The 14646-nt window shown below is 37.2% G+C and overlaps 1 protein-coding gene across 3 annotated transcripts in view; it reads left to right on the plus strand.

Annotated features, from left to right (window-relative positions):
* The window catches only part of KLHL32 (kelch like family member 32), a 104969-nt gene that overhangs the window by 41243 nt on the left and 49080 nt on the right, over window positions 1-14646 (plus strand). For all 3 annotated transcript variants that reach the window (XM_072331806.1, XM_072331808.1, XM_072331807.1), the window contains exon 5: window positions 3075-3173. In XM_072331806.1, coding sequence (XP_072187907.1) covers window positions 3075-3173 — 99 coding nt within the window. The remainder of the gene's footprint in view (window positions 1-3074; window positions 3174-14646) is intronic.

Genomic DNA, 14646 nt, shown 5'->3' on the forward strand with positions numbered 1-14646 from the left:
TAATTTACAGAAGTTTGTAATTCTTACATTTAAAGAGCAGTTTTCCTCAGTACATCAACCAAACATATAGAGATGCATTTCCACATGGAATTTTATTCTAAAAATCATGGATCTAAGAATTGTGTAGTATGGATGCTGGGAACATTCTGTTGGAAAGAAACACTACATTTTTGCATCAGATCAATTTGAATACAAGCAGTGTGTCGCACCAGGAGCTTGAAAAATTAAGCTGTCAAGGCTATCTGCAAGATCTGCTCGTAGTATACAGGTAGAAGGTGGTTAAGCTGATTTTCTTGGGTAGCAACATAGACCAGGGAAAAGTTGAGAGTCCAAAGAACTTTGCATGGTGCAATACATGAATTACATCTAATTAATATAAAAATAGCACAGAAACCAGTCTGGCAGAACAGAACCATCTGAATTTTTATTAAAATGATGGCATTTGTCATACAAAAGCACATGTCTTAGTGTTGATGATAGCAAAATTTGTCTGGAGTTGATGGTTGCAATTACTCCCAAGCTTCTTCCTTGGTAATTATACCTCATAACTGTTGGGTTGAGTATGGAACAGGGAAAGTGACTAAGCTGCTCTCTTTAGTTTCCACAGAAATAATTTGTGATCAATTTTGAAACTATGAATCCAAAGTAGATCTTAGTTTCCCTCTTGTTGATTTTTAATTAGTGTCACTCCGAAGACCTCTGAACTATTGTGTTGAGTTAGATAGAGTTAGATAGAGAGTTGGTCACTGTGTTCTTGTGGTGTACCAGTGGTGATATTTATGTTCATTTGCTGTTGAGATTCAGTTGAACAGCATATTATAGGATACAATAAACAGCTATACTGGAGATTAAAAAAATTTAGTAACTGTATTAATAAATTTGAGGTGTGGAATAATTGTGGATTGCCCTGATTTCAATAGAAGGAGGGCTTGTAATATATTTTATTCCTTCTTAATTACTGTTTTCCTTTTTTTATGGGTGTCCCCAGCATCAGTTTGCTGATGGTGAATTAGTATAGTTGCCAATATTCAAATGAGTATTTAATAAAATTTAAGATGGTTCTGTTCAAGGTGATATTTGGGAAAAGACTGAATAGACTTTCCTCATTTTTCTTGGAAAATACGTTGAATATGTTATCTCAGTGGAATTCATCTTGTACGAGGTAGGCAATGTGTAAAAACTGGAAATAAAAATGTGTTCTGCTACCTTGGAATGAACTTTGTCACTGATTTTGCTCAGATCATTTCTAAGTAGTAACCATTCACCTTCCTTGCCTCTCATCCTATTTCTCGTCTCGTAAAGCTACTAGTATTATTTGTAAATGGACTGATGCAGCTTTAAAATACATTCATGGTATTGCAGTTAAATATAGTTTGCCTACAAGATAGTAATCTGCTTAGTGTTCCGTTTCTCTTATATTGCGTCTTTAACACTTCTGAGCTGGTGGCTGGCATTTAATAAGCAATACAGCATCCCTTCAGGTGACAGAGGTTGCTCAGTGTAAGAGCTGTCTGAAAAACAGACGTTGCAGGATCTGAACAGTTTTTTTGTCAGTCTGGCCTTGAGTTCTAACTTGAGAATAATTTCTGGTGCTGCACAGTTTTTTAACTGGACCTGCTGGTGATATTTTTGTTTTGTAACTGATATCCTTTCTGTCTTTCCCTTGAACTACCTCTTATCATGCATCAGCCAAAACCCTGCATTTTTCTGGGCTTGATTCTCATTTACATCAACATCTTTGCATGTCTGTCTGGCTGCATATATAAACCATTTTACTGCATGTAAGTTACATACGTGTTCACCTAAAACTTAGTATAAATATAAAGGGATTTGCACAAACTTGAAGCATGTTGTACACCACCCGTACTATATTTAAGAAAGTTCTTGATATAAATAAGTGTCAATCCTTTTCTTTCTGTTTCCTAAGATATCCATTATGTTGGAGGTCACTTGAGTTATATTGTTTGAATAAATACATACATATTTCTTAATTTCCCTCAAAAACAATTTAAGTGCAAAAATTGCACATCAGTATCTTACCCTTTGTACTCTATCCTCTATACTCCACCGCTTTTGAGATGCTTAAGTGGTACTGTGTGTCGAAACTAAATTGTATGGGCAGAAGAAAAAGGATCTGAAAAAAAGCTTTACTTCCCACTGGAGCAGTGAGAGACTGACCTCATGTGGTGTAAAACCAAAGTTGCCAGGGGAAATAGAACAAGCGTAAAATGGAATAAATGAAATATCTTTGAAGAAATAATATTTGTCATCCTTTTCTGATTTTTCTTGGATGAAACGCCACTTATCTTTATTTTACTGGTTTAGATGATTTGTAATGTGGCTGCTGTGAAAAGGGACTGACCAGTGTCTGTGTTCTCAAAGACTTTTTGTGTCCTGAGAGGGATGCTCTAACAAGCTGACCCCAAGACAGCAGGCTAGGAGCTGAGGTCCAATTATCCTGGCTGCTGTCTGTGCGTGATTTTAATTGAAATGAGTAGGAGTTTCATCTGAGGAAGTGACAGGATAATCAGTCTTGCTTTCTAAGCCCTTTCTAGCACTTCCCCAGCAGCCTGCTCACAGTGTGCTTTCACAGCCTTGTCCTATAAAATGAAGAGAGAGGCTAGGAAAATCATGAAGTAGTCTACCATGCAGAATGGGAGGGGTGTTTCTAGTCTGTATATTTATACATGAATTAATAATATCAATTCTGAAGATTTCTCAGGCAGTTCTATTGGTCTGATTTATCAGTATACATGGAAATGACCAGGTATAGGATGCATACATACAACCAAAAAATGTTCTGTTAATTTGAAAAGTATCCTTTTATATAAAAAGCAAGCATTTCATTTTAAAGGATTTGGGGGTAGAATGGCTTACGAACTCTTAAAGGAAAATCTGCTTACAAATCTTTGGGTAATTCGAGTGAACTCCAAAAACTCCGTTTCTGTCCTGCAAAGATTTCTCTGTGTGCTTTTGTTTTACACTATCTGTTCTTTATGTGAAATAAAATATCTGAATTATCAAAAACCTGTAGCGTTGTCTACATGACAAACCTTCCATCTTCTTCTTTACAGATCCTTTTGGAGCCAGGGGTGATACAGGATGTGCTAGCAGCTGGGAGTCATTTGCAGCTGCTGGAGCTTCTCAGTTTATGTTCTCATTATCTCATACAGGTGAGATTTATCTTCCTGATGATTGGTAAAGTTTTGTTCCAAGCCTTATTTCAGTAGGAGAGTATTAGTAAAATATCTGGTGGAGCTTAAGTAGTAATATATTGGATCTCAGGAGACTTGAATTCTGTGTAATATGGGTATTAATCTTCGGTAGGTGCTTTGTCCTCCATATGTTTTGCCCATTTATCCTGAAAACAAGGATGGTCCATTGATTGGTGTCAGCACACAGGAGCCTGATTGCACCTTTCACCAGAGGATTTGCTTTTTTCTTCTGTAGCTTCCCAAATGTTAAGCATGTCCCTGTTAGCAGTCATGAGTATTGTGAAGCATTCAGATGATTAAACGTTCACTGTAGAATACTGATGCATGTTCCAGGATACAACTACCTCTCAATTAATGAGCAGGCTATATTACAACAGCACTTTTTTATCAGCTTGCCTCATACCCATAATGCTAATAGTAATATCCACATCTGGCCTGTCGTTCTGAGGCAAAAATTCTGAATCTAGTAAAATCATTTTATGTGATTGGCTTGTGTAGGAGATAGCTCGTGATGGCTGCAAGAACATAGCTTTAATGTGTAGCTATGAAAAGTATTATTTAAAAAGATGGTAATAGTAGCTCTGCTAAACTGTTTCCTTTTCTTTGTAATCTTTCATTATTCATTTCTGAAATGGATGGGTTAGCTGTACCTGTGCAACAGTTGGGCATGGAAGTACATGTCAGCACTGTGCTTTCTGTATGCCTTTGCCTTTCACCACCAGAACTGTCTTTGAAATCTGTTAAGCGTGCTTAGTAGCACACTGAGCTGCTGAGTACCACAGGCATGCAGGATCTCGTGCTAAGAGCCTCAGGATGTACTTGAAGGCTTTGTATCATACAGAGAGACTGAGTGTCTCAGGGAAGCCTTCAAAATATAAGTTAAGACACTCAATATTAATTTGTGCATTATACAATGATTAAGAAATTAAAGTAGCTAGTAAAGGACTCCTCCCCTCCCCTCCCCTCTCCTCTATTCAGAAATGTAGGGGAAGATTGAAATTTTCTGAGAAAATCAGTGTGGAATGTAATGGGATAGATGGTCATTTAAGAAACAAAACATACGAGCTACAAAACCATTTGGCCTAACAGTTGTTAAGCAGGCATGGGAAAACCTAACAATGAAAAACAGTTAGAAAACAACTGCTGTCAAATTACTCTGTTATTAGTAAACCAGTAAAAAATCCTACAGAGACGATTGTCCATATGTTGTTATTCAGATAATGTGAAAGAGGTCCACTGTATTCTGAGTAGTATGTGCCAGGTAAGGTAACTGGAGCCACACTGATGTGAAAATCAAAAGGAAGCTGGACCCAGTGTCACGATTTTCTGTAAAGGATGTAAGGAATAAGGAAGGGAGGAGTGGTAGGGTGTAAGATTAGTGAAAATGCTAAGTCATGGCTTGAAATAGTGATTAAGTGCCTAGTGAAGAGGCAGGGCCTACCCAGGGGAGCTCAGGTGCATGCAATGCACTAGTGTCCAGAAGCCTCAGACCTCATTGAAGGGTTGGTAGTGGAAGTAAGGGTATCTTGCTGGAGATCCCTGCCTACCTGAGGCCTTCTATGGGTAAGCAGACTTTTTTCCTTTGTTCACAGCTTCTGTGTTTGAGCTTATCCTTACTGTAGCCTACGACTTTGCTACTCTGCTATCATTGCTGTCTGTTCCATTGCCTTACAACATTACAGTGTGAGAATATGTATTGGGAGACAGAGTTAAAATGGTTTTTGAATTGATCTCATGTTAAGATTTTTGAATTAGCATAGACATCTGTGGGGTGACTGTAGTTTACACCACGTAAAGCTCTAGACTGTATTTTACTCTTTCTGCTGTATTTATTTGTTAGGTTTACCCAAACAAGGTATACCTGTAGACAGGTTTGTGGCCTGGAAAGATCAGAGTAATGATTTATCTGCTTTGTTTGCTCTGCAAAGGTACAGTCTGTGCAAGTAATAAACCTTGATTTGTCATGTAAGCTTTTTAGTGGAGGTCAACAAAGTCCTGTGCATAAAGAGTGTGACACCTTACAGTGTCTAAATTACTTCTATCAGATATCTGCTTGTTCTACAAACAGTTTAGTGACTTCAAAAATATCTGTTGCTCTATTTAACAATCTAAAAGTAAAGTCAGTATAGTTAAAAAATTTCTTAAAACATTTATTCTTGCTGGATTTGGGAACTGGTGCATCTTGACATTCCATGCTCTGGAGTTCTCTACACTTGCTGAGAAGGGAATAATTCTTGCATCTTCTTTCTGATGTTTTTTGAATCGTGGGATGCTGCAGAGTTCTTTGTGTACTATAACAGTAATCTTTATTTTTGCTGCTTTCTGTTGCTCAATTGCCATGAACTTAGTTTAGCATAGTAAACAGTAAACTCAGAAAATATAAGTGCTGTCATTTATTATTGCTGTGGGATAATGATGCCGAGTTTTAACTTGTTAGGATTGTCTTCAGTTTTCTGGAACAGACCAGCCTGTATGGATGCTGTTGATGTTTGAGTTTTTTGCACTTGTTGTTTTCTGTAGATATTGCAGAAGCATATAATGTTTTTGGAGTTCAGGGTATTTTTAATCTCTTCTTAATGCTTATTCAGCGCTGGTATTTCATAGATATTCATAGCCAAATAAAATCCTCATTGATATGATTTGCTTTTCCCATAGTAGTACTGGGGTGTATCTATAGTTTGTGAGGTACCAAAGAAGACTCTACTTATCTAATTTATCATGTCAAGTATGATTTGTGGCACACAGTGACAGATACATTTTGAGCCAATCTTGACTTTTCACTGATCTCTTTAGGGAATTTCCCCTTAGTTGTCTCAGAAAAAAACCCCAACATGTTAATTTGAATTTAAGATATGTTCTCTTTCCTATAGACCAGCCAGCTCCAGCTGAAAACAGTTAATTTAACTTGTTAATAAAGCTTGAAAAGATTTCTACAATAAATTGTTCAAATAATGAATATGGTGTTACTACAAAATGTTTTAGATCAAAGGGAAGAGAGAAAGAGAGAGGAACAGTCTTACCCCATGCCCCCTGTTAGGTAAAACCCATATCACACTTATGATAGGAAATATCCACTATGGATATTTCTGACAGTGTCTCTGGTTGTGACCATGTGCTGTATGAACTTCCCGCTATCAAATGCTCTGTAGCATCTACTGTTGTTTTTTATTTTATTTTTCTTTTTCCATTGGAAAATGTTTTGCTAATTTTGGATTGATAATTAACTTTTTAAGATGACTACAGTTCAAATTTCCTACATTGCAAGCTGAGGAAATGCTTAGGCATTCCTTATTGTAGGTCATAATTCCAGACTTAAGCTGTGCAGTCTTTCACCCTAGCAGTGCCATATCTTGAACTGTCTTACTCAGCTTCTGCTGTTTGAGGGTATTTGTTTTTTAGCTTATTTTGTAGAGAGAGACTTTTTGAAGCGTGCTGCTATATTTTAGCTGAAATACATACATATTCATGAACCTCTCCTATCATGATGTCTGCATAATTCTCAGGTACTTTAAACAGTGAAGCAAAGCTTGAGATCTCACATATCCATCTCAACGTAAACAAACGGTAAGGCAGCTTGATTGCTCTTAGATTTATTGCTGCTATGTAGGTGTGGGAAAGCTAAGTTGAAGACATGAGCTCTGTATATCTTGAATTATGCTTAATCCATGGGTCAAGCATGCATTGTTTGGTTGCATAGTATACATCCAGCTCTGTACAACTCTCATTCTTCCTGCTCTAATCAATTGCCAGTTTTGGCTTTTTCCAAGAAGCCCAAGGTAGAAAGCTGCAACCAGCAGGTAGATGTTTATTGAAGTATAATGTGAGAGTATTATCTGTGTTTCCATTTAAGCATTTAAGGCTTTGAAGTTTTGGGGGTTCATATCTGTCTTTCTATAATACTGAAGAATAGAAGTGAAATCTAGTGTGGGAGGCTTTGGATGTGTAGATGGAGATCTGAGAAAGGATGTAGAGCTGCAGAGTGTGTTGGTAGTAGGTAGTGTGTGATTACTTATTTTGTACTTTAGCTTGTAATGTTCTTCTGGAGGGTGCTTGGTAACTTTTCTTTTATGCAGCAGAGTATATGTTGTGAAAGATTAATTCAGAACATATGAATGTTTGTTTCAGAAATGTGCCTGTTTTATCGCGTATTGTAGATGTAAGAAGATTCATCTTCTTCCTCAGCTGTTTACACGTTCAGTAGCAAAGGGAACCACAAAATGCACATTATTTCAGCAGTCTAAGAGTCTTAGTAAGGAAGGAATGCTATTGAAGATATTAGTTTTCTAATGGAATTTCCTCTTACTGAATAACACTGACTCAGTCTTATATGGATATAGCTTTAGTAAACAGTTTTTAAACCAGAGGCTGATTTTCACTGACGTTTAGAGTCTTGGGATGTATAAATTTCCAGATCTGAAATTTTAAATTTAAATGTTGTGGGTTTTTTTTTTTTTTTTTTTTTTTTTCTGTATTTTCTGAAGACCAAGTCTTTATTGTCTTCAGCATAGTTCTGTATACTCCCTGAATGACATTCAAAATAATAGGGCTATAGGTGTAGAAGAAGGTGTGGAACTGTCTAAACCAATGCACTAGCTTTAATCTGAGAAGCAGGATATGGTATGATTGATCATGGTTAGTTACGATAAACATACCAGGCTACCTCTTAGGAACTTCATTACTGTAGATGGGACTCTGCCACAGCTACTTCCCAGATACTACAAATGTCAGTCTTAAGATCTATAAATAGGGGGTTATGTAAACTGAATATAACTCTTTAAACGAGTGAATAAAATAAGCCGGGGGGGGGGGGGGGGGGGGGTAAGAAAAGTACTGCACAGCAGCAATTAATTGGAATTTATTTTGGAATCTACTCTGTGCAGTGTGTTTTGGATTCTTCTACTCAGAAGTAGACAGTGAGCCATATCAGGCCTGGAATGCATAAATTAGATCAATTTAATGAGCTCACAAATGGTAAAATTAAGACCTCCCGGAATAATTTTTGGCATTAATGGAAGGAGGCAAATTGTCTTGGATTAGGGATGTTTGATTTTTAACCTTCTACTCTAATTGTAAATCTAGGCTTATAAAACAAACTTGTCTTCCTTTCGCATTCTCATCTAACAAACTGGATCTTTTCTTCAAGTAATTTTAAACTATTTTTAATGTGTTTACCAATTGAATTGTGTTTGTTACTGTTTTTAAAAGGAGCAAGCTTACAAGTGACTCTGCTGTTTGACTTAGCTTTGTGGTGGGGCCCAGAACTTCATATGCTATTTATTTATTTAAACCCAAATTCTCCACTTAGAGCTGTGCCAGCAACGCAATCCCAACTTTCAATAAGATACAGTCCTTCAGAGATGAGTCAATTCTAACACCAGATATTGAGAGCATTACCTTTGTATTGCTAAAAGCCCCAGCTCAGTTGTCATTTTAGCTTTTGGGTTTTTTTTGTATACAGTGAAAAGAAAATAATCTAAAGATCATCTTGTGGTTATTGAAGACCATGCTTGTGGTTATTTTTGTGTTTTGTGTTATTGTTTGTTTTTAATAATTGAAACTGATTTATTTTTTTTAATCTCTGTACACACACAGAGTAGTGCTTTATGTACAGTCAACACCATAGTACTTGAGTCCACTGATGTCATCCAGTGGTGGCAGGAGTGGTCGTTGCCATACCAGAAATACAAAATAAACAGAAATGTCCTCATATTTTGTTGGTTTTCTGTGTTACACGACCTGCTCTTGCTGTGGTGGCCTGCTTCTTGAAGGTGCGTGTTTTGTCAGTTGCAGTCACTTGAGCTGTTGGCAGTCATTAGGAAAGCTCACAGCTCAAAAATAACTTGTGGAATTTAGCTCCTTTCTCTTACTTAGCCTACCTTTAGACATATTACAGAGATCTGAGTCGTGAAGGCAACAATGAGGATTCCAACTTAGAATGAGACTCAGGACATTTTAAAAAGTGGGCTTTTTCCTCCTTTTGTTCAGTTGGCCTCAGTGAGGAAAGTAAAAATGGTATACCCAATCCATCTGAATCCCTTTCTGTCCATAGCCCACATGCTGCTGATTAGCTGTGATGTGACAGGGGATGTTACACCCCTGGAGAGCCGGCTATTAGGTGAACATGGTGCTGCTGTGGTCAGCAGCCCTCCAGCTTTGTGTGTATGTTCTGTTTTTCCTAGTGGAGTACTGGTTGGCAAAGCTGAACTGCAGCTGCTAATGGATGTGTGAAAAATGGTGCTGGGGTTTCTAGGTTAACTGTTGCTGTAAGATTAAAAATCTGTTTGTCTGCAGTGGGCTGCATCAGCTCACAGAGAGCTGACGAGTTGGGAGGAGGCAGGTATTGGTCCTTCTTTTCTAAGAAAATGTCTGTCAGGATGGCAGAATAGCTTTGATTTCTGTTTTAAATGGTACCAAAGAATCCCAATTGCTTTGCTGTTTCCCTTATTGCCATTCTTACATCGTTCCCTGGCCTATGTGGCCTACTCTGTGTGACCTACCTGTCCCCCACCTTTGGGAGCGTGCTGCTGGTTTTAGACAGCTGAGAAGAGAGGCTGATGAATCCCAGAATGTTTAATGTATGGAATTCTTTGGTTTTATTACCATCTGATCAATACCAATGTTTCATGTCCTCCCTCTCTCCGTGCTGTCTTTCGCTTTTAATTCTCCATATCAACCAGGACAGTTGAGATGCACGAACCAGAAAATCGCGTGGTTTGTACCAGGGTAGTGCAGCTCCCCTTATCTGCTGGTGCTATCAGCAGCATGCAGTCATCAGTCTGGCAGGAAAATGCGTTTGATTGCGAGAGGTGACACCAAAAGGTCGAATTGCTGCACTCAGTTGGCGGAGGGTCCTGGCAGCCCGCCTGGGCAGCAGGTGGCACTGTGAGTCCGCAGCAGCGCCTGCGGAGGGTGAGTGTGGAAATCGGGAAAAAATGAAAAGAAAAATCATTTATTTTTACTCCGTGTTAGTCTTCTGACCTAATCAGTAAAAAAGTCATTATTCACACAACACTGGGCAATATGCATTGTAATTTTTAACAAATAATAGGAAACTGTTAATGTTTTCACAGGAAATACAGTTCTGTCTTGTGCAGCAATGGTCATTTATCACTGCACTTTGTGAAATCACTCATTTGTTCTAATTTGAATGTAAATGACTCTAAGGTTTTACAAATAAGGTGACAGACTCACATAAATGTAATTGCAGGGTTCATCTCTCTCTTTTTATATATCACTCATTAAGTTATGAATTAAATACATCGTATTAAACCAGGGGCATGTCCAATGATGATATTGTAATGGCAAATTACTCTATGCTATTAGAGGTGTATTTTTTATTCATGGACATTAATTTGTCATTAAGCGGCATTAGTTTAGCACTTTTATGTGGAAGACGTGACCTGAAAGAGGAGACTTACAGTTCTAACGTGGAAGAACGGGCATCCAGGCACCACATAGACAGAGCCTTTTTACCTCCCGTGAAGAAGTAGAAGGATGTTTTATTTAAGTTTGCTTTGATCTAAAACAATTTGAGTTGTGTTAAGCCATTTTAGCAAAGGTGTTTCTGAAATATGATGGTGCTCTGATTATAAAGTTTTTACCAATATGGGAAAAGTCAGAATGCTAAGTACAAAGTGGTGACTATAAATCATTTGTAACCTATGAACCCAAAGAGAACATTGGGCCTGGAGTGAGTTACAATCTGATTTTATCTCAGAAGTAGTGCTGTGCTAGATAGTTGATTGCCCAGCCTTCCTTTTCTCTGTATTGCCTTAGCTAATTTTTTTCTTTTTTTTTCTTTCTTAGCTATGAAATAAATCTTTTACATCCTCTGTACTTTTTGTTTTTAAATGCTCTATTATTATTCTCAAGGTGAGCAATTTCAAGTTAAAGTGTTACTCAGGAGGTAAACCTTTCTCAAGAAAAGGAATGAGGAAATGTGTTATTTAATAGAATTTGAGAAGCAGCCTGGCACTTGAAGTATTAAACTGAGGAAAATAGTGGATGCCTCAATCCACTCCATCTTTAAAAGATATTAAAAAAAGCATTGCACAATTTATTTTCATTTATATTTCATTTCAACCATCTCTTGTTAAATGTCTGAACTTTATAACAATCTCTATAGCTGATTCTTACCCTCCTATTTCAATTTATGTTTTTCTGATGGTTTAATCATTGCTGTTAGATCCATCTGTCTTAACTGCTCACAACACCTCTACATACTGTGTTGTTCTAGTTAAGAACAATTTGCAAAGGAAATGCCTAGATTCAGAACCCAAGGCATACAGAAGTATTTTCAGGAACAAAAGTACGACAAGTAAACATGTAGATTTAATTACTTTGAAACCTAATAAGAGAGAATTATGCTTCACTAAAATATTTCACTTCAAAGGGGAGCAAAAAAAGCAAAGAAGTTCTGTATAAAGCTGTTGATATTTTCTGGTAGATCTGTTAGCAGTGGTAAATGAGGCAACTTTCCAGCACAGTCCATCACACATTGTGTTTTAGCATAGCTGCACAGTAGTACAACTTGCTGGGAAACCAATATCTTGCTTCAGAGTTATGGCCTAGAATAATTCTGTTCGAAACAAAAATTCAATTTCTGTCTAGTGTGGTGGTGCACAGGTCTTGCCCCAAGATGAATATAAGTCTATATATGCTGTCTTATGGAGCCTTCAGCCAATATCTAATGAGAGCTCTGAGACTTGAAAGTTGTTCTTATTCAACTCACTAATTCTAAAAAAAAATAAATAAAAAATATTAAAGATAGAAACCTAAAGATCAGTGGTATTTAAAAACTTCATTAGACATATGTGTGTTATTCCAAACTGAAAAATATTTGTAACTTCATTCACTTGTGTTCCTGTATAATCTATTCTAAACAGCTGTTTATTAATTTGGAGGAATTGCTGCTTAATTTCCCATCTGTTTCACCACTATTTCAGAACTTGGGATTTGTACCACAGGGTGTATCAGGCTCCCAGGTTGGCACTGAATCCTGAATTACTTAAAGAAGGACTTGTGATTGCAGTTTATGGGGAACTGAGCTTGTATCACAGAGAATTGTCCCTCCTGTAATTTTTACAGGAGCAGGTGTGTCCTCTGCATTAGAAAGGTAGTACTGTGCTTCTGATCTTCTATTTGTTAGTACTTTGACCTTTATTGTGAATTTTTTTCAGAGCTGCTCAAAGGAGATTCTAAATTCTAGTTGAGAGTTCTCTACTTGTATACCATAAGCTGTTCCACTTATAAATTCAAGGACTTTTGTATGTATGCAGTACATAAGCACACCTGTTTACAGTGGGAAAAGTGTTGTAGTACCCATAGACAGGTCCAGCCTCCAAAACACATCAGGATAGGAATTCTAATTGACTTGAAATGCCACGTTGTAGACATGGCAAAAATGAGGGGAATATGCCCTGTGTCATAGGCTTCAAACTTAGTGTTTATATGTGCTATTTTGTTGTTTGTTTTTTTTTCCCGCCCCACAATGTTTTTATTCATTTACATCATTACTATCTTCCTGGGGAGCTGAAGTGTGCAGGGAGTGGATGTATATAATGGTAATTTGAAGGACCCCCAGAGACTGATATTGAATGTTTACTCTAACTAGGTACTTGAAAGTTAGTGTTGTGAGCCTTAACCTGCATATTTATGTATTATGTAACTTTGGTGAAATGTCCTACTCAAGATCTGGGCTCAAAATCTGAATAGTGAGATGGTACTTCTTGAAAAGAAATAAAGCAAGCAGCCAAAACCATCATAGTTTGGGGTGAAGGTTCAGAGAAAAAACAAACAAAAATCCAACATCTTTGTAGTAGTCTCTAAACATCTGTTGATCTGCTTCTAGAGATTGTTGAAATCCCCGAGATTTTGATATTTTAGCAATATTTCTTAATGGTGCCCATGACTCCAATTCCTTCTGGTAGTGTCTGGGGGGTATGAAAGAGGACATAGCATCTACTTCTGAATTTTGAGGTATTGTAGTAGTGAATTCTTGGAGTTTGGCCCTACAGCAATTGATTCAGCTTATAAAGTTGTTGTCCTCAAAGTGGCATCTTTATGCCAGTGATAATTTTGTCGTGCATTTCTTTGTCCTATGTATATAAAGCAATTATTAAATATTTTCTGCGGAAAAAATTCCTTAGTAGTAAAGCATAAGAGTCTAACATTCTCTGTTTGGGAATGGGAGTATAGATAGGTTTTAACTCTTGGTAAGAACAGCTAGGAACTAAATAAAGAAAATCCATTTTGGTTTTTGAATGCTCAGACTTTCCTGATGCTTCTCACCTCCAGCAGAGTGAATATTCACATTTTTGGTTTTGGTGCAACTTGTGACATTGTTTGACACTGGTGAGGGTTTGATATGGGAGCTGCTGAAATGAGCACTGCAAGGCTCATTTTCTACATCTGAGCTTTGGTAATTCTAGGTTTCCTGATTTTATTTATTTGTTGAGGGTGAGAATTATAATAATTTCTGACCAAGGAAGTAATAGGTGAATCCCTGATCAAGAGTGTTTAAAATACAAACTGAAAACCTTTGATCTTATTGAATCATAATGCATATTATTATTATTATTCAGTGTTGTTTCCTTAGTTGTCTGTTTTTCAGTTTTCTTCTCATACGTGGACTGCTACCTATTAATATTCTCTGTGCTGTTTCTCTCCTGATATCAGTTCTGATTATCGTGTAATAAACTTGCTGATCAGTACGGCTGCCAGTTGTAGGAAAAAAGGGATGTTATTTTCACTGCAAAATTTAAGGACAGTGTTGTAGGCAGGCTTTATTTTACTGAGACAAAACATGTTACAGACATTTTTCTGAACTGCAAAACGTCATAAAATTGTTTTATGGTTGGAGGTAGCGGAAGAATTCTGTACCAACTGGAATGCTGGAGTAGGTTCTAGGTTCTGCTTTTTGTAGCTTTTACATCATGGAAAACTTCTTAAATCATTTTTCTGCCTCTTTTTCTTTCCTCTGTAAGATGAAAATTTGTTTTGATTTAGTGTTGAGAGCACAAAATTGTTTAGTTATTTTTGGGTGGTCAGATATCGCATTGCAGGAGCACACAGCAACCTGAACAAGTAATAGTATTCCAGACAAAATATATTTTGTGGCACCTTTAATGTTGCCTTTTTATCATCCATATCCTTATGATCAGATTATTAATTCATGAATACCCTTGTATCTTTCTGCAGCTGCAACAAGTCTGTTAAGATGCACAGCTGCAAAATGTTTGAAATCACATGAAGGCAGTGCAAGCAGTCCTGTACTTCCTAGCACAATGATCAGGGTAATTTTGATTCTATATCCACAAGCCAGAAGCTTGTATTTGCTGAAGATCTTGTCAGAACTGTCTAGCTTTTATGTGTTGTCTCCATTTTATAAACACCTTTGTACAAGACCAAATCCTTCAGGAGTCTTTCTTTA

This window comes from Excalfactoria chinensis, chromosome 3, assembly GCF_039878825.1.
Source record: "Excalfactoria chinensis isolate bCotChi1 chromosome 3, bCotChi1.hap2, whole genome shotgun sequence".
Taxonomy (NCBI): Eukaryota; Metazoa; Chordata; class Aves; order Galliformes; family Phasianidae; genus Excalfactoria; species Excalfactoria chinensis.